The following is a 26,994-nucleotide window of genomic DNA, read 5'->3' as shown; positions in this document are numbered from 1 at the left end:
CTCCTCCATCTCTCACGATGTTGCCTGTTAGCCTGCTGGGGAGGACTTTTGTTTTCTTGACGTTCAGGTGTTATCCATGTTGAAGGCTGTGGTGCTTGATATTCTACAGAAATCCCTATGGAATGTTTTTGCTTTCTTCAGCAGTATCACTGTGAGTTGGAATAAGGCATGAGGTAAGAGAAATGGAGATAAGCCCAAATGGTATCTCAGTGGTCTATTCACAGATGATGAAGCTTGAATTAAGATGGGAAGATGAGTCCAGATTCTAGAGAGATGTAACAATTGCAACCAGCGGAGCTTGGTTATTCCTGAGCTTGATAAAGGGCAGTACCATTTGCTGAGATGAGAATTAAGGGTGGAAACAGCATACAGATAAGCCGGATTTGTCCGTGTTGAGTTTGTGACATATGTGGTTAGCAAAGATTTAAAAGATAACAACTATTTTAAATCTTTGCTATTGTGAGTATGGTGAACAGTTGGCACTGAGTATTTGAATCTTGCTATAAATATTGTAAATATAGTTAAAAATATCTGAGACTCACTATTAGCAGATGAAATCATTGACCACTTCATCCACGAATAGTGCCAAATATCCCATGGACTGCTAAAAGTACAAACATCTATCTTGGGAAAAGTGCACCTAGAGTGCTCCTGAGGGCAAAGATGAAGACATTTTGTCTCACATACCTTGTGTTGCTAGGAGAGGCAGTTCCTTGAAAAGGAACATCACACTTGGAAAGGTGGAGGGTCAGGGAAAGAAAGACAGACCCTCAGCAAAATGGATGACACAGTGACTGCAGCAGAGGGATCACATATGTCAGGGATGACGAGGATGGCACAGGAGAGAGCAGGATTCAGACCTCATAGGATCACTGTGAGTCGTACTCAGCTCAGCAGCACCTACCAACAACATTAGCAGATACATTCCAGTCTTGGCAGTGGATGATGTAACCCTTTGGTTATTGTCATTGAGTGTTTCATTGTCCTCGACTTAGCTCTGATTCATAGTGATTTGTGCATAACAGAGTGAAACACTGCCCAGTTCTGCATCATCCTCACAATTGTTGAGATGCATAAGCCTTTGCTGCAATTGTTAGGTCAGTCTGTCTGATGGAGGCTCCTTCATTTTCACTGCCCCTCTACTTTACCAGCCATACCTTCCTTTTCTAACACTAGATAAACGATCCTGGTGATCTGTTCATGAAATTAGCCAATGGAAACAGTATGAATAACAACAGCACATTGGCTGAAAGATCTCATTTAGCTAACAGGATTGTAACATCCCTTTAGACGACCTTCTGCAGACACCCAACCAACCAGTCATTGCCATTGTGTGGATTCTGACTCTAATTGGTCTGCTAGGACAGAGTAAAACTGCCCAGAGGTTTTCTAATGCGAAATGCTTTGTGGAAACAGGCTACCTTGCCTTCCTTCCAGAGAGGCCCTGGTGGGTTGGGACTAAGGACATTACAATCATAATTGAGTGCTTTAACCATAGCACCACCAGACCGCCTCTGGAACACCTGTGGAAACCAACTGAAGCATCTGTTGCTTGTTGTTAACTGAAGATAATTGTATCTGTTAACTTTGTTTCTTTCTTTAGCATTGCCCAGAAAAGGATTGATACAAACTATCCTTTAACAATTTTATTATAGATTTCAGAATCACTAGTCATTTTTTTTTCTTTTTCTTTCAATTTGGACAACCTACCCCTTTTAGACTTTTGTTCTGAGCACTTGAACTTGATTTTTATGTGTATCCGAGTTTCCTTGTAGTTGAGAAGGCTTGTGGTTGGATATATTTTAGAGTATAGTTGGGTTTTATTCTAATACCAGTACAGTAGTTTTAAGGGTATATCTAAAAAGATTTTTAATAGTGATTCTTTTCAATTTACATTTGTGCTCCCCTCTGCCATCCGACCATCTAAGTTGGTTCTTTTAGCTGATATGGTTTCTAATTAAGTCTTTGTGGTTGAGAGAGCACCCCGTGGCATGTCTGCTTTAGCATTTAATTGCTCCATGGGCTCCAAATTAAATTCTGTAGTGTTCCATTTTGGTCTGCTGATGAAGCAAGGATCTTTTTTCACTGTGGCCCGAGAAATACGGTGCTGTGACAGCTTGAAGGACCAGCATCACAATTTTTAAAAAAGTTAGAGCGGTTTGACTTCCAGATTGACTTTTTATTATCCTTTAAAAATAAAATTCAGCATGGTGTCACGTAGCTAACCCAAGATTGCCAATACATAGTTGGCCATCAAGATGCATTTTTCAAACAAACAAAAGCAAAATCATTGGCCCTGCTTGGTTGTATGTAGTGCACTGAGTTGTATTAAAGTTTCAGGTTGAATTTGAGTTAAAGGCACCAGGAAATACATTTGTTAATTCTCTGGGAGGGATGATCGCAAGCATTCTTGTATTGGGGTGATATAATAGAGTCGGACATTTCTGAAAACCCCTTACAACTCCATGTTACCTCATTTCGACAGTTTTGGTTTTTAATGCAGTGGAGAAGATGGATAGTTACATAAATAATTGAGTGTGATGTTCTTTGTACTGGGAAAGAATTTGCGTAGTCAGGAGACAAAGAACAAGATCTAAAGAACTGAGACTTTTGAAGGTGAGCAGTGTTCTGGCCACATGTCTTTAGAATGCTGCTCAGAGTTCTAGCTGCTTGTCACTTCATTTCTTGGCGCAGTGACGCAGTAAACCTCGAAGCAGAGTTTAGAGTTGTGGTGGGTCAGGACATGCGCAGAGCTGCGGCTTGGACTGTGAGAAGCTGACATAGGTGAGGTGCTGCAGGCAGTAATTTGTCCTGAGGTGTTGTGGTGATGTGGGGGCCGACAGACGCTGCAAACTCCAAAGTGCTGGTGATAACAAGTCCACATCTGGAGAGTCCCAGTAAATGCTCACATGATCCTCATGAAGGTGCCAAATTTGACTAACCTGCAAGGTCTCCGTCAGTGTGCAACAGACCCACTTTTTCAGGATGGTTAATTCTTTATCAGAGTGCTTGGTTTTCTGATCAAGATCATAATATTAGATCCTGAGAGAATAGGAGGCAAATGGGGAATAACAGCAGCATGCAGAAAATTCACCATGCTCGACTTGGGAGACTGAAGGACTCCCCAAAATTTTTGCCCAGAGATAATCTTTAAGCCTTGAAGCCGACTAACTTGCCAAGTCACCTTTTAGCCCAGTAACAGTTTGCTTCAAAAAATAAAGAAAACCAAACATATGTGAATACTGTGCTACTCCTAAAAAAAACAAAACAAAAAAAAAAAACACTTCTATGAGACCAGACAGTAAACAATTGCTTTTTTAAAATTTTTTCTTTTATATTGTTTTGCTTTAAAAGTTCATATACATTGTGTTTCACATTATACTTCATTCACATTTTGTTTCATACAATCATTCTCATTCATTATTTTTTTATAAAATTAATCACCTTTGAACTATGCCCACCTTTCTTTCCAGAGCCCTGCTGGATCTTTTCTGTTTCCTTTTCCACCCCGCACCCTCCAGATTATGTGACCTTGTACCCTTTGATTTCCCATTTGCCCATCCTTATCCACTCTCCCACCTTGGGTCCTCATGCAGTTTTACTAGTCATCCTTCTATTTTTACAATAATGGTCTTATGCAATATTTGTCCTTATGTTACTGATTTAGTTCATTGAGCATAATGCTCTCCAATTTCTCGCAGGCCACATAGTAACTTTTGAAAACGTTGCTCCTGCGTGCTGCGTAGTATTCTACGTAGTATTGCTGCAGTTTTTCAGTCCATTCAGTTGTGATTGTACTCTATGAGATCAAAACTGTAAACGATTACTTCAAAACAAAAAGGACCAGGAAGCTAGATTAGTTGAATTGGAACAACCAGAACAGAATTAATGAGGACATACAGGCATTGTGAAAAACGCAACTGATTGGCGTGAACAGTTTGATCAATTTCAGTAGAGATTATTAGATAGAAACTGAAACTGTCCTGTAAACAAACCTTCACCAAAAACACAACAAAATATAATTTTTTAAAAAATATAGATAATTCTTTCTGTTCTTATAAAAAAGTCAAGTGAAGAAATCTGCTTCTGGCAGTGTAACTAACTAGATAGCACAAATAACTCTTTTTTTGGAAAACAGCCAAAAACTTGGGCAAAAATATGAAGGAAAAAAAAAAAGCAAACCCCCAAACCCTCCATGATCTTATTAAATACACTCCTGAAATGGCACAAATGGAAACAGTCCAAGGAAGTTAAAAAGAAAAAGGGTGAGGAGGGCCAGAAAGGTGAATGCAAGAAGCCTGGAAGATTGTAGTTGTCATCAGGCTAATTCCACATGTTTGCCTCCTGGATGTCAGAGGACAGCTGTGCTCTGTGGGACTTGCAATGGCTGCTTTTCCAGAAGTAGCTCACAAAGGCTTATTTCCAATGTACTTAATAGTTTACTAGTGCATAAACCTTTCATTGATGGAATAGATGGTGATGCTAGTTTATCTGATATTTGGAGAGGGATTTGAGGTAATGTATAGTAAAATGATGTATACAATTTGGAAGACTTGCTTAATTCAGGGAAGCAGGATTTTCTGGATGGCCCAAGTATGGCGTTTCAAAGCCATGTGTGAAGAAAAGATTCATTCTGTGATCGGGATAGAACAATGGACTTTAATGTAACTGAGTTTGGAAAAAAACTCACAAATAAAGGTTTCAGATTTTACATCATCTCTGCATGTTTGGAGCCACCAGTGGCTCCTTGGGAGAAAGATGGACAGTCTCCTTCTGTGCAAGATGCAACCTTCTGAAAACCCACTGGGAGGTCAGCTAGGAGGAAGTTCAGGCTCAAGGGCAACGTGTATAAGTCTGTACTGTTTACACGAAATGGGGTGGGGTGGGGAATACATAGATATAATTGTGATTGGATTCCAGAAAGCTGGATCAGATGGGAGCCTGTGAAGAAGTCAGTAGTCACAGGCTGGTAATGAGTGGGGTCTAGACATTTGATTCATGAACTTCCTTGATTTCAGACCGAACTCCTTTTTTTTAATTCTGTGCTGTGTTCTAGCAGCTGACTTCCCCCCACAGTAGCAGGGTCCGCTACTGAGGAGCTGCTGCTGCTGCTCACTCCCTCGACCTCCAGATGACAGCATCTTTATCTGACCCATCCTCCTGTTCCCTGCCCAGGCAGGTTTAGAGCTACCTTACCCCTCAAAGGAAAATGGGTTGTACAGTCTTAATACTAAATTGCAGATTGCTCTACATTTAGGAAATCTCACATTTCCTCTTCTTTTGTATTCATTTATTCAGTCGGTTGAAAATTTATTTGAGTATGAACTTTGAAAAGTGTTGATAATTATAGAAAGGCTTCAGGCCTTTTGTTCATAGGGTCACTATGAGTCTTGCTTGACTTGATGACAGTCAGCAATAACATCAGATTTATGCCAAGTATGATTCTTAAACTGAGATACAGTGGTAAGCAAAAAGGAACTGTATATTTAATAGCACGTGCTAAGGACAACAACACTAACAACAAGCACAAAAAATAGAGGAGGCCATGAATTATGCCTATCGGGGGAATAGTTTTTAGGGAAGACCACTTGAAAATGATTTGAAGGAAGTGGGAGAGCTTGTCATGAAGTGTTTATGGGAAGCACAGTCTTGATAAGAGAGAGAGTGAAGCTAAGGCAGAAGGTTGTGAATACACCGGGGAGCAAGGTGGTGTAGGAAACAGAAGGGGTTAGCGGGAAGACCTGACTGTGGGCTTTACTAGTCCCAGTAAGAGGCCTTTGGAAGCTTTTGAGTAATAAGGTGATCACATTAACATTAACTGCGTCACCTGTGTCCTAAATCACAGGCAGAAGTAGCAGCACCAAGATCACTTTGAAAGCAATTGCATTAATTCATTAAAGAAGAAAGACAGTGGTTAAGGCACAGATATAAAATAACTACTGAAAGTGTGTTAAATGTGTGTGTGTGGGGGGTGTTTGGTGTGTGTGTGTGTGTAGGTGTATGATTTGGGAAAGGTGTATGTCATAAAGTATATTCTCTGGAATTTTGATCAGATTGTGAGCATATTCTCAGTTTGCACTGTTTATTCTTTGATTTCCTGCTTTAGAAGATGTTCCATGATCTTGTATTTGGCGTTCATGTTGCTCTGCTTGTTTTGAAGGGAATTAAAGTGGCACAACCTGTAGGGAGTTGCACCACTAGCCTTAAAAAGCCACCCCTTTCGGGCTGTTTGAATCCACAAGTGAATTTTTTCCACATTCTGTTGTATCATTTTTTTGAGGAGAGGGAGCATATAGGCTAGTCCAGGGCTTCATCTGTCAGTTTAAACACATCAGTTGGTTCCTGGTGCATTAATTGTTTTACAGTGTCTTCAGTGCAACTTGAACTTCTTTCAGCACCATTGGTTCTTAATCATATGCCATTCTGGAAGTGGTTCCGTGTCAGCCAATTACAATCTGGTAAAGCTGTGATACTGAAGGAGTTGCTGGGCAAAATCTTGAGTGATACAGGAAACATCAAAAGAAGATGGAAGACCCAGAATCACTGTACCAAAAACAATTAATTGATTCAGACCCATTTCAGGAAGTAGCATATGATCAAGAGCCAGTGGTAATGAAGAAATACATTCAAGCTGCACCAAAATCCTCAGTGAAAAAGTTAGGCTTGAGGAATGACAGAATGTCAGTTGACATGTTTCAACAAACCAACGAATTCCTGGACATGTTCACTAGACTATGCCAAAAATTTGGAAGATAGCTACCTGGCCAACTGGAAGAGATCCATGTCCAATATGTGGAAATTCTTAAACAATATCGCTGGTGTCACAAGCAAGTACAGTCTTGCTGAAGGTTATATTAAAAGACTGGACCAGTAAATGGAAAAGGAAATTCCAGAAGTTCAAGCTGGATTCAGTAATGCCCATGGCATGAGGTATGTCAGGTGGATCTTAGCCGAAAGCAGAGAATACCATAAAGAATTTTTGTTTTATTGCTACATAAAGGCATTTGGCCAAGTGGATCATAGCAGATTTTGGATAACATTGAAAAGAATAGGAATCTTGGAACACTTAACTGTGTTCATGCAAAACCTGTACATAGATCAAGAAGCTGTTCTGTGAACATTCTAAGGTTTCACAGCATGGTTTCAAATCAGGAAATGTACGTGCATGATTATTGTATCTTTTTTCCGTATCTGTTCAGTCTGTATGCTGAGCAAGTTATTCAGGAAGCTGGACTATATGAAGATGACAGTGGAATCAGTATTGGAAGAAGACTATCAGCAATTTGCTCATCAAATAATACGGCCTTTATTATGGATTACATCTCAACATTAAGTAAACAAAAATCCTGACCACTGGCCAGTGTAGTAACATGATATGGTAGAGAAAAGATTGAAGTTGTTGACAGCTTCATTTTACGTGGCTACCCAGTTAGCACCCATGGTAGCAGTAGTCAGGAAGTCAAGAGACATGTTGCATTGGGAAAAGTCAGCTGCCAGGTACCCTCCTAAAGTACAAAAGCAGCTATGTCCATTTATAGACCAACGCGCATCTGATCCAAGCCATAGTATTATCAGTTGCTTCTACTATAATGCAACGTGCAAAGACCTAGAATTGGAGAATAAAAGAACTCGCTCAGCATTTCTCAAAATGAAGGAACTGAAAAGCAAATTCAAGTCTTGAGTTGCAATACTTAGGGATTCTATGGGAAAAATATTGAATGGTCTAGGAAACATCAAAAGAAGAGGGAGAGAACACGCAGAGTCACTGTACCAAAAAGAATGGGTCGACACTGAAATATTTCAAGAAGGCACCATATGATCAAGAGCCAGTGGTAATGAAGAGATACAAGGTGCACTGAAGGCATTGACAGAAAACAGGGCCCCACGAATTGATGTTTCAGATAACTGATGCAGCCCTGGATGTGCTCACCATTCTATGCCATGAAGTTTGGAGGGCAACTTCCTGGCTCACTGAAGAGATGAATGTGGAAATTATTGAACAAAATCTTTTGTATCACATGCAAGCAAAATTACTTTTGAGAATCATTCAGAAACAGCTAGAATAGTACATAGAGAACTGCCAGAAGTTTAGGCTGAATTTTAAAGAGACGCCATGGCATCACAGATATAATTGCTGATGTCAAATGGATCCTGGCTGAAGGTAAAGGGTGTCAGAAGAATGTCTGTGCTTTACTCACTCTGCAAAGGCAGTTGATTGTGTGGATCATAACAAGTTGTGGGCTAACGTAGGGAAGAATGGGAATCCTAGAACACTTGACTGAGCTTTTGTGAAAGCTATAACTAGACCAGGAGGCTGTTTTTGGAACAGAACAAGGGAATTGAACAGAGCAAAGGGTTATAAACTTTATACACACACACACTGAGAGAGTTATTAAAGAAAATGGATCTTATGAAGAAAAATGTGGCAACAGGATCAGAGGAAGACTCATAAATTAGCTGTGTTAGGCAAATGACACAACCTTGCTCCTCAAAGTGAGGAAGACTTGAAGCACTTGCTATAGAAGGTTAAACACTTCAGCCTTCAATATTAATTGCATCTCAACACCAAGAAAACAAAAATCTTTGCCACTGGACCAATAGACAACATCATGATGGATGGAGAAAGATGTGAGACTGTCAATGATTTCATCTTCCTTGGATCCGCTTAGTACCAATAATCAGGAGATCAGGAGACATATTGCACTGCAAAAGTTTGCAGTCAGGGACCTCTTTAAATTATTGAGGAGTAATGATGTCAGTTTGAGGACTAAGGATTGCCTTATTCAGGCCCTGGTCTTTTCAGTCACTTGCTGTGCATCTGAGAAGTGGAGAGTGACAAAGGATGACAGAAGACTTGATGCCTTTGAGCTGTGATGTTGGAGGAGAGTGCTGATGATCCCCATGGACGGCCAGGAGAACAAACAGGTATGACTTGGAGAAGGTTCAGCCAGAGTGCTCTTTGGAGGCAAAAATGATGAAGCTTCATCTCAAATACTTTGGAGAAGTTATTCCTTGGAGAGGGAAATCATGCTTGTAAAGGTGGAAGGGCAGAAAAAGATAGGAGGGCCCTCATCCAGATGCATTGACACAGTGATTGTGGCAGTGGGTTTGAGTGTGTCAGATTGTGAGGGTGGCATGGGATAGAACAGTTGTTCATAGGGTCCATCGTAGTTGACTGAGTGGCACCTAACAGTAACAGCACCCACATGTCATAAAGTTGGATGATAGAAAGGATAGCAGACGTAGAATCTATTCCTTTCTTGGGAGACGTGCAACCAAGGCCTTCCTTAGAAGCTTGGTTGTTGAAACTTCCTCTCACATACTTGGGCATGTTGTCAGAGGGTCTAGTCCTTGGAAAAAGACATAATCTGGGGGAAAATTGAGGGCAAGAGAGGATGACTATCAACAAAATGGATTGACACAGTGACTGTAACACTAGGTTTGAACATAAGGGAGATCCTGAAGGTGGAGGACAGGGCAGGGTTCAGATCTGTTTGTTCATAGCGCCTCTGTGAGTTGTTGTCAACTCAATGACACCTATAAGTATTGTTGTTAGATGTCTTAGAGTTGAGTGTGACTTGTAGTGACCCTATGAATAACTGATCTAAACCTTGTCCTAACCTGTGCCATCCTCATCATCTCTGACACTTGTGAGCCCAGTTGCTGCAGTGTCAAGCCACCCATTTAAGCAGGATGTCCCTTTCCAAGGAATACTCTCTCCTAGCAGTATGCCCAAAGGAGGTGAGACAAAGTTTTACCATCCTTGTCTCTAAGGAGCACTCTGGCTGCACCTTTTCCAGCTTATCTGTGTTTGTTCTTTTAGCAGTTCTTAGGGATATTCAGTGCTCTCCAGCACTGCAACTCAAAGACAACAATCCTTTTTCTGTCATTCTTACTCTTTGTCCATCTCTCAGATGCATAGCAAATGATTAAAAAAATCCCATGGCGTGAATCGGGTACACTTGAGTTTGTTTGTCTTTGTGGTGTGCCATCGGGTCGGAAGTGACTCATGGCTGAGCCTCCAGCAGGTTTTCAGAGGTGGTAAATCACACAGGAGGAGATTGCTCACCTTCTCCTGTGGAGCAGCTGGTGGATTCAAACCTGCTGCCTTTGGGATTGCAGTGCAGTTTCTTACCACTAGGCCACCAGGATTCCCTTGAAAGAGGGGAAAGATCAGATAAAGGATGAAATCAACAAGAACAGGTTCTTTAGGATAGAGTACATTAGCTTGGTGGCTTTTATTTCCTATTGTTTTTGTCATAAAACTGATTTGAGCAGAAAAACTTTCTATATAATCATCATTCAAAAAAGGAATTTGACAAAATAATAATCATCAAAGCTCTAGATTTTGTAGGATCCATCTGTAAACTGAGCTTTCACATTGCTGTTCACTTCCCTATTATTTTCATTTTCATAGTTTATTTAGTTATAAAGTAAAACCATTCCTATGATGGAATCAACATCATATATTGTGAAATAAATTTAACAAAAAAAAATAAAGTAGTGTGGAGCAGTTTGCATGTTATGCTCTCACAATAGGGTTTAAATCCTATATTCTGTGTAGAAGTTGTTAGCTATTCTCAAAGTACAATAAGAGATTATTGTTCATATCAGTGTAATAAATTTATACTCCTTGATCATACTTTTCATTTTGCACATTGTCAGAACCTTGGACCTTAATCTTTTCCTTTGATTGACAGTAGCGACCAGGGAAGGAACATTTGTATTGTTTGGGATAGTCACATCTGTTCAACTTGATTCAGTTGAGGATATTTGCATATTCTTAAGTATTTCTTCTGAGAGGGCTTAAATCCTGCTCAAGTGCTTGATGCATTTGTGAAATCCATTCATAAGGTATCTACATGCACTAATAGTTCAGTATAATATTGCTGCACATAATCTGACAGATAAGACCACATTTTAAAAGTAGGTATTCTTTAGGGGTGCTACATTACATTTTGACTTGTTCTGTTGGACAGAAATGCCTTTTTTGGGGTGGAAAAGTCTTCTTTAATGTTCTGATTAAATTAATATCCTTATTTTAAACAAATGTTGTCAGGGATATGAAAAATGTTTATTAATTAGTAGCCCAGTAGAATTTCTGATTCCTTTTCCTGCCTTGGTAGGGAAATGGAGTGATTTCATGGAAAGTAATTATAAAGTTTGAATTTCAGGCTATTTTGTAGGGAAGCTTACCAAAATTCAAGTTTACGGAGTTCCGTATTGAGCTTGGAAATTTGGCCTTAATTAAGTTTAGGTCTCATCTCCTAGTCTAGGAAGAAATGTCCATGGCCTTTGGTTTATAATTCATTCTAGTATGTAACCTCTGTCATTCTTTACTAATTGCCCTACGTGTATTTAATTTCCCTCTTGCCACATAACCAGGAATTGTCTCATTCATCATCATGTCTCTCCAGAATTTGCGCACCACCCAATCATATTTTGCCGTATTTTCCTTGTGCTCTTAGGCTATCATTCTAGAAAGGATAATTATAAAACAAAGTAGACTTCTAATGGGATATTAGACACTTTGGATAGCAAATAGGTTTCGTTTCTACTTAAGTTGTGAGGCACTGGCAATAAATAGCTGTGTTGAGGATGCTGAGATCTAGTGGGTCAGTTAGCAGGGTTTGCCATGGACATAGGATTCGAGAAACCAACAACCATTTCTCTTCCTGGATATTTGTGATCTTAGTGAATGTGAGAGAACATGAACTGGGTGATCAGTATATGCCTTGGAAGATAAAGAAATAAGAAGTAGCATAAATAGGAAGCTCTGGTAGCCTAATTGGAAGAAGCTTCACTGTGATCCCCAAGAAATGTTTGAAACCCCTGGCAGCTCTGATCCTCTCATTTGATGTACTACCTCTACAAAGCTGCTGGAGGGTCGGCTATGGGTTGATTCTGACTCGAGTGCACACAACAGCAACAATAACATAGAATAAATAGAATTTATGTACAGTAGGCAAGAGGGAGAGAGAGAGTGCCACCAGAACTGGGTGTTCTGTATAAAACTGTAGTTGTTCAGAACACCAAAGTAGCATGTGACAGAAAGCCAAGATAGTAATTGTTGAGTGCTTGCTGATGCCTTGTCATAGCCTCGGTCTTCTCTCGCCAGCTGCTCTCCAATGAGCTGTCTTTATTTCCAATCCTTCTGTTCCTTTCGTGGCATGCTTCGATTTGCTCTGTTCTTCTCTTGTTTCTGCTTTGTTGAGCCATCTCTAATTTCATGCCTGCCTTATTCATGTGTATTAAAGCTGTGATGTAACTTCTTGACAGTTTTATCTAATTATTGCTATAATTCTTTGGAGATGGAAGTGCTCATGTTTTATCATATCAAGGTGCATTTTAAAATATTTGGTTAAAAAGCACATACCTCCTAGAATTAATTCCTAACAGAATTAATGTTTGTCTTGCAGGAATCCCCTTCTGGTCGAAGGAAAGCACTAGCTACCAGCAGCATCAACATGAAACAATACGCAAGCCCTATGCCAACTCAGACGGACGTGAAGTTAAAATTCAAGCCCTTGTCTAAAAAAGTTGTATCAGCCACTCTACAGTTTTCATTATCTTGCATATTCCTCCGGGAAGGAAAAGCCACGTAAGTTTCTTTTGTCTAATAGACTGCTTCAGATTGTCTTTCAGAACACCCCAGGTAACAGCTTTTGCCTCTTAAACATGTAGCACATCCGACAGCATACCAGTCATTCTTGCCATTCTTCGTTCCTGAGCGTGAATTAAATGAGCTCCTTGTTACAGTTTCTTTTCCCTTTTGAAAGTGAACAGTAATATAAATGTGGCTATAGCTGGTTTCCATTTTCAACTTTTCAAAGTTTTGATTTTAATTGCACAGAGCAGCATAAGTTTCTATTTTATACGCCTGCTCCTCACTGATGGACTGTCTCATTATCCAACATTTCACATTTATGACAAAAAGTTTAAAAAAAAAATCTATGTAAATAACCTCACAACCAGGTAAGGACTCGTGTATTTTGTGGGATAAGCGTGCCTTCCTCCTGAACCCCAAGTGTCTGATCCTTCCATATGGGCCTTGGATGTGACTGCGTAGCAGAGGAAAAGGAAAACAAAGCTGATGTTGGGCCACTGGCACGTACACATGCCCCATGGCTTCACTCAGTCCTCTCTGAGCCTTGGGCTGGTGATGGAAATGCAGCTCAGGCCACACATCTGTGAGAAGGCCCTGGAGGGGCCCTGCAATCCACTGCATGCATTCCTGGAGGCGTTTCAACAGACACTAACTCAGTGGGTCTCAGGGTCAAGTACGTCCCCTCCCTGCTGCACATCATGACCGAGTCAGGCAGCGACGCCTGTGAAATGAATGGTACAAGCCACCTCGCTCTCCCGCAGTCCGGACCTGAGCCTCCAGTTGTAGAAGGTGACTTCAGGGCAGAGAGCCGCCCCACAGAGCTGCCTCCAGAGTGATTCCCGGGGAGCGCTGGGTCACTGAGGTTAGCACCGCGGCCTGAACGTTGTGACGTAATTATGTTCTAGTGAGGAGCATGTGTGTGCATTTCACCATCAGTGTAAAGTGTGTGCTCTGTAGTCACTTCCTTTGTGGAGCTGTTTGAGGCACAAGAGGAACCTAAGTGAAAAGTTTAGATAAGAGAGGAAAAACTAAAGAAACGTTTGCCTTTTCTTACTATTTGCCTCAGTTTTCCAACCACTGTATATGAAAATACAGTCAGATAAGCAGTTCACAGAAGCCATTGTCCCTTGTGAAGGATTCTTCTTGAGCCTTGAGTGAACGATAACACACAGTCCAGACCCAGTGCAGTGGAGAAGACTCTCCATGTGTTATGGAGTCCAACTGCACCATGGGATCTTTTTGCTTGTGATACGTATGTGAGAAATCCTGGTGGCACAGCAGTTAAGTAGTTGGCTGCGAACCAATAGGAGGACCGTTTAAACCCACTCACTGGCTCCAAAGGGAAAAAGACTTGATGATGTCCTTCCATAGGGACTGCTGGCTGGGAATCCCACAGGGTGGTTCCACCCTGTCACATAGGGTCGCCATGTGTCGGCATTGACTTGTGACAGCTCACAGCACGTTGTTTATGAAGGTGGGTCATTCTTCTGTGATGCCACTTGGACCAGTGCACACCACCCTACACCAACTTCTGCTCTTGAAAAGACTTGAAATTCTAAACCCAAGAAGATACGAACAGACCTAGAGCAGGGGAAAAAAAATTAATATCCCAGTGTAGTTACAGCATGCGGTCAAATGACACTTGTGGGTGTAGTGCATACCTGGAGTGGAAGCTCAGTGAGAAGAAAATAGAAATGGTAAGCCTAGGACTTAAAAAGTGAGAACACAGCCACTGTGGACATTGAAATCGAGTGGGAAGCACAGTTCTAAATGTATTTGACCTGATAGAACGTGGTTACTATAATTGGCCATCTCACTTGACTGATTAAATTGGACTCTGCGTCAGTCAAAATGAGATATTTGGCACTTTATCTACGTGACAGCAGAGGACTTAACTTGGTTGATAACAGTAAGCCTTCTTTCTGGGAAGCTGACTTTTGAGGGTGCTAGGGAGACAGTGCAGAATGGTAGCAATTAGTCTTTCCTCTCAGAACCTTAAAAGGGAGCCCTAGACACTGAGAGATTGAACATAAAGATCCTCAGGTTCAAGCCAAGATCAAAGGAAAGGAAGAACAAGAGAGTAAACAGATTTGAAAAAGATCTGTAGAGGGTGGATTCCTTCCCACTGGGCCAAAGAAGTAAGTGAATCTGCACCATTCGTGACAACCTAGGTGGAAGGAAATTCAGTCAGCAGGGCTCAGGAGGTTAGAGACTTCTCAGACACCCTGAGAACATCATAAAACATCCTCCTTCCTCCCCAAAGAGAACAACTCAGGTGTGAAATGGGAAAATACTGGAAGTAAAATTAGCAAGTTAATGTTTGATGGAAGATGTGATATTCTTGAAATTATACCCATTGGTAGGTAAACCATTTCCAAGTCTTTCATTTAAGGCAATACAATTTCTTTTTGTTGTTGTTGTTGTTCATGCAGATTTACTATTTTAAACTTTGTTTTTACAGACGGAATTAATTTTGTTAACTCTGTGCCTTTTATCAGATACAACAGAAAGTGTTTCAAATACCCATTTAGCTTATAAATTCACATCATATTTAGAAGTTAGGTAAAAAGAAATATTTTAGAAAATAAACTTTTATTTGGTTTTTTAATTTTGAGGAAATATACAAAATTATATATATATAAAAGATCATATGTTTTGTGTTAGAAATAAGTCTCATTCATAGTATTTGAACCTTGTGGTAAATTAGTTTAAGAAAATGTAAGTTAGCTTACTTTTAGTGTATTTAATATAAACTTTATAAATTTATATTTAAAATATTTTTTTAAAAAATTTAACATTTGTAAGTACATGGTATTTAACTTCTAATAGCCCAGATTATTTTTCATATTATAGTTCTTTGTAAGATTAGATTTTCTTTTTTAATTACAGTAATTCCTTAACTTTGGATAAGCAAATTATGGCCTCTTTATAAAACAATGCAGATTTAGGCCAAAATTAATTTACAAGGAGTTTACAACCTTCTCCTACCAATAAGGCCCCAAACGATTTGTGTTCTACAGATTAAGAATTCCTGTTTCAGTTCTTTTTTTATGGTGTACACATTTTAAAGTGAAGATCTCATCTGAATTGCAGCTGACCCCATTTTAGGAAACAAATTTTTATTTTCAGACTTCACAATCAGTATTCATGCTTTATTTGTGCAAAGAAAAATTTAGTCACCGATAGATCTGCACAGAATTAAACTAATTACTATCTAGTTAGTTGTAAATCTTCCTTCTTTTTTACTAATTAATCATGCCATTCAAAAATTAATAAATACAAGTATATAGACTTTTAAGTATACTTATATCGTCATTATAGAAGACATTAACATTGTATCTTAAAGTAAGAAATACACTATTCCTAAGCAGGCATCTTTTAAGCAATTTAATGAGCTCTGTATTCCATTTTCTTTTTTGAAATATTATTTCTTTTCTTATTAATTTAATGAACATTTATAGGGATTTTGGATTTCCATTCATTCATTCATTGTTGCACTTTTCAATCCCCGATGTAGAGACGAAGACATGCAAAGTCTAGCTAGTTTGATGAGCATGAAGCAGGCTGACATTGGCAATTTAGATGACTTTGAAGAAGACAATGAAGAAGATGATGAAAACCGAGTTAATCAAGAGGAAAAGGCAGCAGAAATTACAGGTTAGTTACTTTTCCTTACCATTGAAGCTAGAAGTTCAATTTTTTGCAGTGCTGAAAAACTTACACTTCTTTTCTGATGGCAGGTGTGGGAAGTGATGTGCTATTAGCAGAGTGATTTTTTTTCCTGGCCCTTGGAGGAAGGAATTGTTATTTTAAATTTTCTCATTATTAATTTTATGTTTATAAGTATATAAAGTATAATTGTGCTGTGTGATTTAAAAAATTTCCTCCTCCAAGTAAACGGCATACTTCATTTGAAAATATGCTGTTTGATATGATTTTGTGTGTTTTTTAGGGTGCCTAAGCCAATTTGAATGAATTCATAGTGACTTTTCATTTAGTTGGTAATTTCTTCTTGGAAGTTGTTCAAATAGTTGACAAAATCTTTTATCATTAATATCTTTGCAAGAAGGTGAAAATAACTCCCTCCATGTGATCTATGTTTAGTTTCTCCAAGGTCTCTATTCCACTTAGTCTGAGAATCCCCTGCTTAATGGAAACATGTTTGGGGAAAGGCTTTCAGGCAGGGACATTTTATTAATGCCACATATTTACTAACAGTGAGATGTCCTTTATACAGACATGCAGCCAAAAAGTTTTAAATTGCAGTTAGAGAAAGAAGAGGAAAATTTTGAATTATAGTCAGAAGAACAACCGAAATGTAGCAAAAAGAATAAGCCTTAGAGTTGGAGGAGTAAAGCCTTTTCATGGAAAGTTTACTGCAACAAATATGAATTATACGTCCTCAGAGTGACTGATGTCTCTGTGTTTGTATGGCAACATCACTACATAGGAACCAGTGATCTGACCATCTTTGGGATTTGAGTTGAATTTCTGAATATGTACTAGTTTGAAGAAGGAAAAATCTTGAATGAACAATAAGTACTTATTGTATATAGCTCAGAAAACCAGGTTGAACTACAGCAATTCACAGTAAACAGTGAGGGCACTCTTCTATTGGAAGACACCTGAACAGCCCTAGATGTCGATACAGACATATAAAACCATTGGGGGACAAAATGTAACACATAGACAATACTGGAGGCAATGTCAGTTCAGATTTAAGGAGTTAGAGTTGAATATGGTATGACTCAGCCTCCTGAGGTTCAGTGTCCTTATAGCTAGAGTCAGCTGGTCTTCCACCTTTCACTGTAAGGTTCTTCAGAGTAAACTTGGGGCTCTGGTCAGAAGATTAATTTGTATCTCATTTTTTCCCCTACGGGGCATCTGCCCTCTCAATACTTGAGAAGTTGAAAACACTCACTTGAATTGGAGATATGTAAAGGATGAGAATTTCTGGGAAATTATCATTATCTAGGTATTGAGATTGGAAAATGAGGAGAACACGGAATTGAGCTAAAAGATATTTTGGGTTTTTTTTCCCAATGTGGGAGATCCACAGAATCTTTTTTTATTATTATTAATTTTAATGAAAGTTTACTTTCCTTTAATGGAAGAGACTTAGGGTTTCCAGTCATTCATTGTTGCACTTTTCTCCCTGCCCACCCCTCCTCCCCCAATTCACTCTTCTCCTTGAAAAGTAAAAGAAAAACTCTTTCATTGTTATGCAATCCCTCCCCCCAAGTCAACTCCACTGTGCAGCCTTCATTCTGGACTCCTGTATTGACAATAATACCCAATCATATATCCCTTTTAAACAGTTCTCTCCCTCATCTGTTTCAATGCAGTATACATCATTCCTCCCCTCCTTCTCTGTCTTCCCTCAACCCCAATGTCAGTTCAGTTTTACAACAGTGGCCCTATGCAATATTTGTCCTTTTGTGACTGAGATATTTCACTCAGCATAATGTCCTCCAGGGTCATCCATTTTGCATAATATTTCATGAGTTCCTTGTTTTTCAATGCTGCATAGTATTCCATTGTGTGAATACCCAGAACTTCTCTATCCACTCATTTGTTGAGGGCACTTGGGTTGTTTCCAGCTCTTTGCTATTGCAAACAAACCACAGTAAACATAGATGTGCATATATCTGCTTGAGTGACAGTTATGGTTTCTTTAGGGTAAATTCCCAGTAGTGGAATTGCTGGGTAAAATAGTATTTCTATTTGCAACTTTTTGAGAAAGCACCATACAGCCTTCCCTAGTGGTTGCACCATTGTACACTCCCATCAACAGTGAATAAAGGTTCCACTTTCTACACAACCTCGCCAGCATTTGATGTTCTGTTAAATTTTGCTATTCTTACTCGGGTGAGATGATATCTCATAGTTGTTTTGGAGTTAAAAGGTTTTTAATGCACCTTGGCTACCTCCTTCTCCATGAAATTTAGAATGAGTGACTGGTCAGTTCCAGGTGTTGGGAACCAAATGTGGAAACTCAGAGACTAGGAGTGGCAGAAGATAGAGACCACAAATCCAGCCTCTGTTCTGTGTCTCTCTCAAGCCCTAATGCCACCATTTGCACTAAAGACGACCATGCATTTTCTCTAACCCCTCCTCCCTCCCAAGAACCCTCCCAGATGGTTCTGCAGATACTGAGAGCCCATCTGATAGAGCTAGACTGGAATAAAGATACTATACAATTCCATTTACATGACATTGTAAAAGATGCAAAAGTAATCCAACACTGAAAACAATAGAAAATGCTTGTGTGTAGGGGTGAAAATTGACTGGGGAAAGGACATGAGTGAAATCTTTTTGACCTTGATTTCTCGTAGGAAGTTAAAAAGTTATTATCTGAGAACACCTTTGAGAAAAGACTTGCCTGTCCTGAGTCCTGTAATGCTGTGGGGAGACAAGTGAGGAGGCTCCTAGATTTACTGTTAGGTTCTGTACCGTTTATTTATTTATTTTAAAAAAAAAACACAACACCTCAGACTGTGAACTTTCTTAAAAGGAAAAGCTACCTACTCTTCATGCCCCCGTCCCTGCCCCCCTTTTTTGTTGTTCAATGTGATTATCTCTGGTGGTCAATTTCTATCTTCTTCTGCCTTCCCAACAGTAAAGAAGAGTCTCAAATTACTTGACCCTTGGCTTCGATTGCCTGCCCCTAATTTAGTTTTCCTTCTTACTGTCCCCAATACTCAAGGCTGACAACACGGGTATGATGTGCATCGTGGCTTAATTCCTCAGTTTAAGTAATACTAGTGTAGAAAATGTGTATGTTCAGGTACATAATGTTACTAGGATTTCCCTCAGATGTAAATTTTCAGTTAACAAGGCTTTAATGAGTAATAAAGTAGGTATGTATAGCACTGTGGGGGGTTTTTTTTGATCCGAAGAATATTTTACTGGGAAAACGTCCCACTTAAAAATAAAAGACCAGAAAGAAATATTTTAAATTTATTTAAATAAAATAAGTTTCTTTAAATTCTTCTCCATTTTTTTCTTCCCCCCCTTTTCTGTCTATGAAACACGTTGACTTTAGGAAATTTGGAGCAAAAAGAAAGGCTGATTTTTTGAAGGAGAAATATATAACAGCATTATGTATTTTAGGCTCTTAAAAAAGCCAGCACTAAACGTCATACTGTTGCATTTATTCTGACTCATATCAACCCTCTGTTGGGGTTTCTGAGGCTGTAAATCTCAGTGAGAGGAAATTGCTTGCCTTTCTTCCTCAGAATGTGGGAGAGACATCCTTTCACGGCAAACATACCACAGACTTCGCCACCAAGTCCATTTTGGGCTCGTGTCCACAAAGAACACCCTGTGGAGTGTCTCACACGCAACTGGAGTCCAGAATGTCCCAGACTGAAGAGCCCATTACTGTCGTTCTCGACCGTCCATCCACACAGTCCCTCAAGACAGAAACTTGTCACCTCGCCTGCATCCCATTCTCCATCTCCACGTCCATTAACTGTCAACCATTTCTCTTTTATTCATTTCCAACTATTTATTGAAAACTTCTCAGCGTGCATTTGTGACACTGAACTGCCACCCCTACCCCTGCCTGCTTCCTGTCCTTTTTTTGGAATGCTGTCACTATGTTGCTGCTGGAATGATGCATCTGAAGTGCACGCTTTATCTTTCAAGGGATTCCCGGAGCTCTTGAGAGTAAAGTTCACGTTCTTTTAGCTTGGTGTAATAATAACCTTCAAGGCATGACATTTGCCAGATTCATCTCAGTCTCCACCCTTGGTGTTTTTAAGCCCCAAACAACTCATATATTTTTCTTGTTATATTTTTTGTTCTCATTTCATGGAATCCTCTTATTTCCTTTTTTTCTTTTTTAAAAGAAGTCTGTGTCTTGTGCTGGCTCAAATATATATAGACAAATTCCAGGAGCTTCCCTGACCTAAGACCGAGTTTCTTTCTTATAGTTCAACATACCCTACGTTATTAGACTTGAGAACAAATAGTATTTCTCATCCACTGTATATTGCTTTAGTGTGTTATATTGTTTTATCTGGTGCTTATTGTGCCACACGATTGATTGTTTACCCAGCAGCCATCCTCTTTGGGAGAAAGATGGGCTGTCTGCTCCCTTAAAGTTTTACCTCAGAAACTATGAAGCACTTCTGCTCTGTCCCACGATGTCACTGTCAGAATCAACTCAACAGCGGTGACTTTTTTAGTGATTCTAGAGAAAATGACAAGTCTTAAAGCATTGTTTTAACATTGTTTTGGTCTAATTTCACATCTGGAATACAGTACAAATGAAATGTAAATACTAATTCATAGTGTATCTTATGAGCTAAATCTATATAAAGACATTTCCAGTGCTTGATTATTGTTGGTTGCTGTTCATTTCCAAAGTTAAAAACAAATCATTTCCCTATTTTTTAAAATAGAAAATGAGTAGTCACTTAACACTGATCTTCTACTCTGTTTTCCTAAAACTTGCAAAGTACAATGACTGATATTGAAAAGCAAAGGTTCTAATTTATGGTCAAGAAGAAGGGTTTGTGAAGGAGAGGAAGACCCTCAACCAGGTAGATCCACACAGTGACTGCTGCAAGGATTCTAGTGTGTCAGAGGTGTGAAGATGGGACAGGATAGGGCAGGGTTCAGATCTGCTCTTCATAGGGTCACGAAGGGTCCTACGTGACTTGGCAGCACCTAACAACAACAACAACAACAACAACATCATCAACAAGGAATCTACTAGATGAAATTGAGCCAGAATTAGATTCAAAGTTAGTAGAAGGTCTGTTAGAAAATCTGTTTCTTCAAATTAGTATGCAGAATTTAAATGGGATTTATTTGTTACCTTTTATTTTCTGTGATTTCCTGGACTGTGTTATTTATATAAAATTTTCTCATTTTGAGAAGGTACATTTATAAGTTTAGCAACTTTTCATACATATTTAGCTTGTATATCTGAAGTTAGCAGTTACATTTCTGACAGCTTACTGTTTTAACCAGTTACTCTCACGTCTGTTGCCATTTGTGATGAAACTCTCGTGTATCAGAGTAAAACTGTCCTGTAGCATTTTGAAGGATTGATTTTTTTTGTTTGTTTGTTTTCCTGAATTGCTGAGGCTTGCCTCCAGAATGCCACCAGGTGGATTTGAACCTCTAACTTCTTAGTTAGCAGTTGAGAGTTTTACAACTTAAGATCCTCATTAAGCAGGTTTTAATGCTGATTTTATATCTTCTTAGAATGTCAGTTCCAGAGGGAGAATAGATAAACATGTCTATTTTTATCCCTGTCTCTGTGTCCTTGCTCAGTAGATGAATGAATGGATGAAGACATCCGTGATATAAAATTGTATTATGTGGTGGGTTCAAATAACATTTAGAATGTGTGTTTAGAATTAGAATGTTCAGAACAATGTTTTAAAATGTTAAATTTAGAGCTATTTTCTGTTAACCTTGTGGTGGTGATGCTTATTCCACTTAAGGATGGGGAAGTTTTGTTTTTCTTTACTAGACTTTCAAAATTATTCTCAGATTTTCATTTTGGAAACAGTAAGGATTTACTGAAATATCCTCTGTTGTTGTTGTGTGCTGTTGAATCAGAACTGACTCATAGTTGACCCTCCAGTTTGGAGACAGTAAATCACACAGGAGGAGATTGCCCATCCTTCTCCCGTGGAGCATCTGGTGAATTTGAACCAAGTACCTTTGGGATTGCAGCGCAACTTCTTACCACTAGGCCACCAGAGTTCCCTAGTATACCTTAATAAAGTACCCTAGAATAGGGTAGAGCACCCTTTGTTGTTGTTCTGTGCTGTTGAGTCTCTTGGGACTCAGAGGGACCCTAAGCAGAGTAGTCCTGACCTCTTCTATCCTGAGCCACTCTCACTGTCTCTGAGACCCCCTACCCCCATTATCCCTGTTTCAACTTAGTAGGTACTTAATTTTTTCAAAGCTGCCTAATTTTCATCCAATAAATGAAAATTTCAAATATTGATTCAAATATTTGTTACTTACTGAACAAATGGTAAGATTCTCTAAAGTGAAACTCATGTTTTCTGAACAGACTAGAGTTCCTAGACCACAGGAGCCCCTGCGAGAATAGTAGCTGCTGCCTTATCTTGCTTTAGTAGCGGTTTTTAAACTCCTTAAGTGTGAGCCAGTGCTTATTATTTACATGGTTTACAAGGTAAATCATACGAATAATACACCTTTAGTTAAAACATATAATATAAAACAAATGGTATATCTTTTTTTCTGTGGCAGCAAAATATTTTTATTCTTTTGTTAACATATATAATTAAGCAAAATTCCACTTACAAATGCCAAGAGGGGTTTCTGAGAACCATTGTCAACTTTTTGAAGTATTATCTCTGTTTTGTGTTCATTAACATGGTGGTTGTGTTACTAATATAAGTTAACAATAAGCACTCTCTATTTTAAAGTAAAAGTACAGCATACCTTTCAGATAAATTCATGTTACAGTTCATCAAAATAACATCCTCTGAGTGTATTCTCTTGATTAAGCAAACATCTCCTCTCTTTGTCTTTTTAAGTAACAGCATGCTTCTACTGCTCTTTAATTAAATGACCTTACCTTACATTTGTCTTGACTGGCTTCTGTTTACAGAAATTGTAAACCAGTTGAATGCTCTGAGCAGCTTAGATGAAGACCAAGATGACTCCATAAAGCAAGCAAATATGCCTTCAGCTAAATCAGCCAGTTCCTCTGAAGGTCTAAGAGCTTCCCTCCTTCCTTTCTGTTTCTGATCCCCTGTATATCCTGTGACCTGCTCCCTCTTGACTTCTGCCTGTATATAGCTGTCAGTCTTGTCTTTGTGCTTTTCCTTAAATGTTTTCTTTAGTAATTTGTAGTTCACCAACTGGCAGCCACTGAACCGAACTCTTCTTTAACCTAGCCTGATATGAAGATCCTTAATAGACAGTGATTTTAAAATATTTTATAACATTTGATAATATGACATGGTAATATTTCTTCCATGTGTTTATATTTTTAAATATATTTTAACTGCTTCTATTAAACCTATATGAATTGCTACTGAGAGTTAAAGTTATTTTCTAAATCTATGATATCAGTTCTTTTATTCAATCAGTTGAAGGTTCATTATCAGACATAATTTTCCATTTAATATGTGTATGTCTGTTTTGTTTACTCTAAAAATGTTGGTATGCTACAAAATACTTGAATATCCTTCTACCATTGGTAAAGTGCTCTGTTTTACTATTTACAGGTATTATTAGTATTCATTTTTGCAATTTGAAGTATTGCATTAATGATCTATAATTGCACTTTACCATACTACAGTGAACTGACACTTATGTTTATTTTCAGAACTTATCAACAAACTTAATTTTTTGGATGAAGCGGAAAAGGGCTTGGCCACTGTGAATTCAAATCCTTTTGGGGATCCTGATGCAACAGGTTTAAATCCTTTTGGTGATCCTGACTCAGAAGGTAGCACATTTTTCTTTATTTTAAAGCATTTATAGAGTCATGGCTTCATGAACCCTAAGGCTGGGATAAGATTTATAAAAACATGTTTAAAAGCAATCTGTCATAATTATATTGCCTTACTGTTATTTGCAGTTGCCCAACAATTCTTGATACCTTTTACTGAATTGCCTAAAAAGAAGGAAAATTTTCAAAGGCATTTACTTCAGGCTTATTTTTTTTAATTGAAATTTTAAGCATAGTTTACAGAGACTTTGGATTTCCATTCATACATTGTTGGACATTTTCCTCCCTGTCCCCTCAACCCCAGTTAGCTTTTCTCTTTAAGAAGGAAAAAAAAGAATTCTTCCATTGTTATACATTCTCCCCCCACTTAGTCCACTTTACTGTGGATTCTTATTCTGGACTTTTGTGATGAAAATAATACCTAATCATATATTCCTTTTAAACAGTTCTCTCCCTCATCTGTTTCAATGCAGTATACATTATTTATCCCCTTTTTTCTTAGGTTCCTCCAACCCTGATATCAGTCCCATTTTACAACAGTGGCACTATGCAGTGTTTGTCCTTTTGTGACTGAGATATTTTCACTCAGCGTAATGTCCCCTAGGGTCACCCATTTTGTATAATATTTCATGAGTTCCTTCTTTTTCAATGTAGCATAGTATTTCATTGTGTGAATATACCACAGCTTGTCTATCCATTTGTTTGTTGATGGGCACTTGGGTTGTTTCCAACTCTTTGCTATTGTGAACAAAGCAGTAATAAACATGGGCATGCATATATCTGCTTGGGTTGCAGTTCTGATTTCTTTAGGGTATATTCCCAGTAGTGGAAGTGTTGGGTCAAATGGTATTTCTATTTCCAAGTTTTTGAGAAAGTGCCTTTACTGCCTTCCCTAGTGGTTGCACCATTTTACATTCCCACCAACAGTGAATAAGGGTTTCAGTTTCTCCACAAACTTGCCAGCATTTGATGTTTGCTTTGTTGAAGTTTGCTACTTCGGACTAATTTTAAAATTCTGTTTGCTGGCCAAACATTAACGATCCTGTATTAAAGATCACCATACTTCATTGAACTGGCATAAAGCCCCATTAGAGACCAGAGTACAGTCATGTTTTGTGACACAGCGTGACTTCTCTCACTATACTTCAGGTTGTCCCTAAATATACTGATCTCCTTAAGGCCCTACTCCACAAGTCTGGCCAAGACTTCACACTAGTACTGAGAGGACATTACACATGTGAACTGTGGAGTATTTGCAAATCACTGGGTCCTCTATTCAGTGTACTGTTGTTGTTTGATACTGCCTTGTTGACTTTGATTCATAGTGATTTTAGGAACGACAGACCTGAGCCTTTCCCCGTCCCGGGCTATCCTCATGATCTCCGTCATGCTTAAGCCTGTTGTAACAGTCACCGTGTTGATCTTGTTGAGAATCTTCCTTCCTTTTGCTTCTCCTCTGCCTTTCCCAACGTGATGTCTCTCTCCAAGGCCTGCTTCCTACTGAGAATCTGCCCAAAGTCTGTGAGAGGAAGTTTGATCATCCTTGCTTCTAAGGAGCACTCTGGTTGCACTTATTTCAAGACAGATTTGTTTGGTTTTGACAGTTCACAGATATACTCAGTACTCTTCTCCAACACCATAATTCCAAGGTATCATCAGTTCAGTAAGGATTCTGTGATCTTTATTCATTGTTCATCTTTCAGGTGCATAGAAACCAATTGAAAATGCCATCACTTGATTCATACACACCTTAATCTTAAAATTGACATCTTTGTTCTTTGGAGAGGTCCATGACAACAGATTTTCCCAGTACAACACATCTTTTTGTTTCTTGATTGTTGCTTCTACAGTGTTGATTGCGGATCCAAGTAAAATGAAGTCACTGACAACTTGAATATTTTCTCCATCTGTCATTGATGTTGCATATTGCCTATTGGTTCAGAGATAGGATTTTGTTTTATTAATGTTGAGATGTAACCCATATTGAAGTACTTGATTTCCTGCAGCAAATGTTTCAAGCCGTTTTACTTTTAGCAAGCAAGGTTCTGTCATCTGCATAAGGCAGGCTGTTGATGAATCTTCCTCAAATCCTGATAGAAAAATCTTTATATAGTCCAGCTTCTTAAATTATTTGCCCAGCATACTAATTGAATACATGTGGAGAAAGTATACAACCTGATAGACACCTTTCTTGATTTTAAACCATACAATGTAAGGAAAAAGGAAGAGTTGGGTGTTGTTTTTTTTTTCTTCCTGAGTAATTAAACAAAATTTAAAACCTCACCTAGTTTTAGAGTCTTAAAACTTCCTGTTGAAGAAGTGAGACCTCTGTTTGATTAAACTCTATTTGCTTAAAGTTAAGACAGGAATGATTAACCACTGTTTGCATCATTTGACTGCTATTCTTGATTTGTTGATTCTTGTGCTCCTACCTCGGTTGGTGAAAATGAGGGTCCAGCTTCCTGATTCACTACTAAAGCCATATAATTGTGTAATTAATTTCTACTTTTCCTTTCCCTTCAGTTTCTTTTTTGGAGAACTTAATTTCATCTTCAGTTGTTCTAGTGGTAAGGAATTGTGTGCCCAAACCTAGAGCAAGTGGTTTAAATCCACGAGCTGCTCCACAGTGGAAAGATCGGCCGTCTCTTCCGGTATATTTTACAGCCTCTGAAAAACCCCTCGAGGATCACCTGTGATGTGGTTCTCATTCAACAACAAACAAAACCACCAATTTCTTCTTACTAGAATTCAAATTAATACTAAATAAATGAGATTTTGTTTGTGGGCATATATAAAATGAACAAGTTTAAAATCTTAAAAAAAAAAGACCTCGGGAGCTCTGGTGGCCTAGTGGCAAGAAGCTGTACTGCAATCCCAGAGGTACAGGGTTCACATCCACCAGATGCTCTGCCAGAGGAGGGACAATTTCCTT

The 26,994-nt window shown here is 38.8% G+C and overlaps 1 protein-coding gene across 3 annotated transcripts in view; it reads left to right on the top strand.

Annotated features, from left to right (window-relative positions):
• EHBP1 (EH domain binding protein 1) overlaps window positions 1–26,994 on the top strand; it is a 411,111-nt gene that overhangs the window by 160,029 nt on the left and 224,088 nt on the right. For 2 of the 3 annotated variants that reach the window (XM_006880958.1, XM_006880957.1), the window contains exons 5-7: window positions 12,420–12,601; window positions 16,125–16,264; window positions 23,937–24,059. In XM_006880958.1, the coding sequence (XP_006881020.1) occupies window positions 12,420–12,601; window positions 16,125–16,264; window positions 23,937–24,059 (445 nt within the window). Of the gene's footprint in view, window positions 1–12,419; window positions 12,602–16,124; window positions 16,265–23,213; window positions 23,319–23,936; window positions 24,060–26,994 lie in introns of all 3 variants that reach the window. The other variant, XM_006880956.1, reaches the window with a different exon arrangement.

The sequence above is a fragment of the Elephantulus edwardii genome, unplaced genomic scaffold, assembly GCF_000299155.1.
Source record: "Elephantulus edwardii isolate Elephantulus edwardi_28Jun2011 unplaced genomic scaffold, EleEdw1.0 scaffold00011, whole genome shotgun sequence".
NCBI lineage: Eukaryota > Metazoa > Chordata > Mammalia > Macroscelidea > Macroscelididae > Elephantulus > Elephantulus edwardii.
Note: the sequence above shows the minus strand (reverse complement) of the source record. Positions and strands in the feature narration are given on the sequence as shown.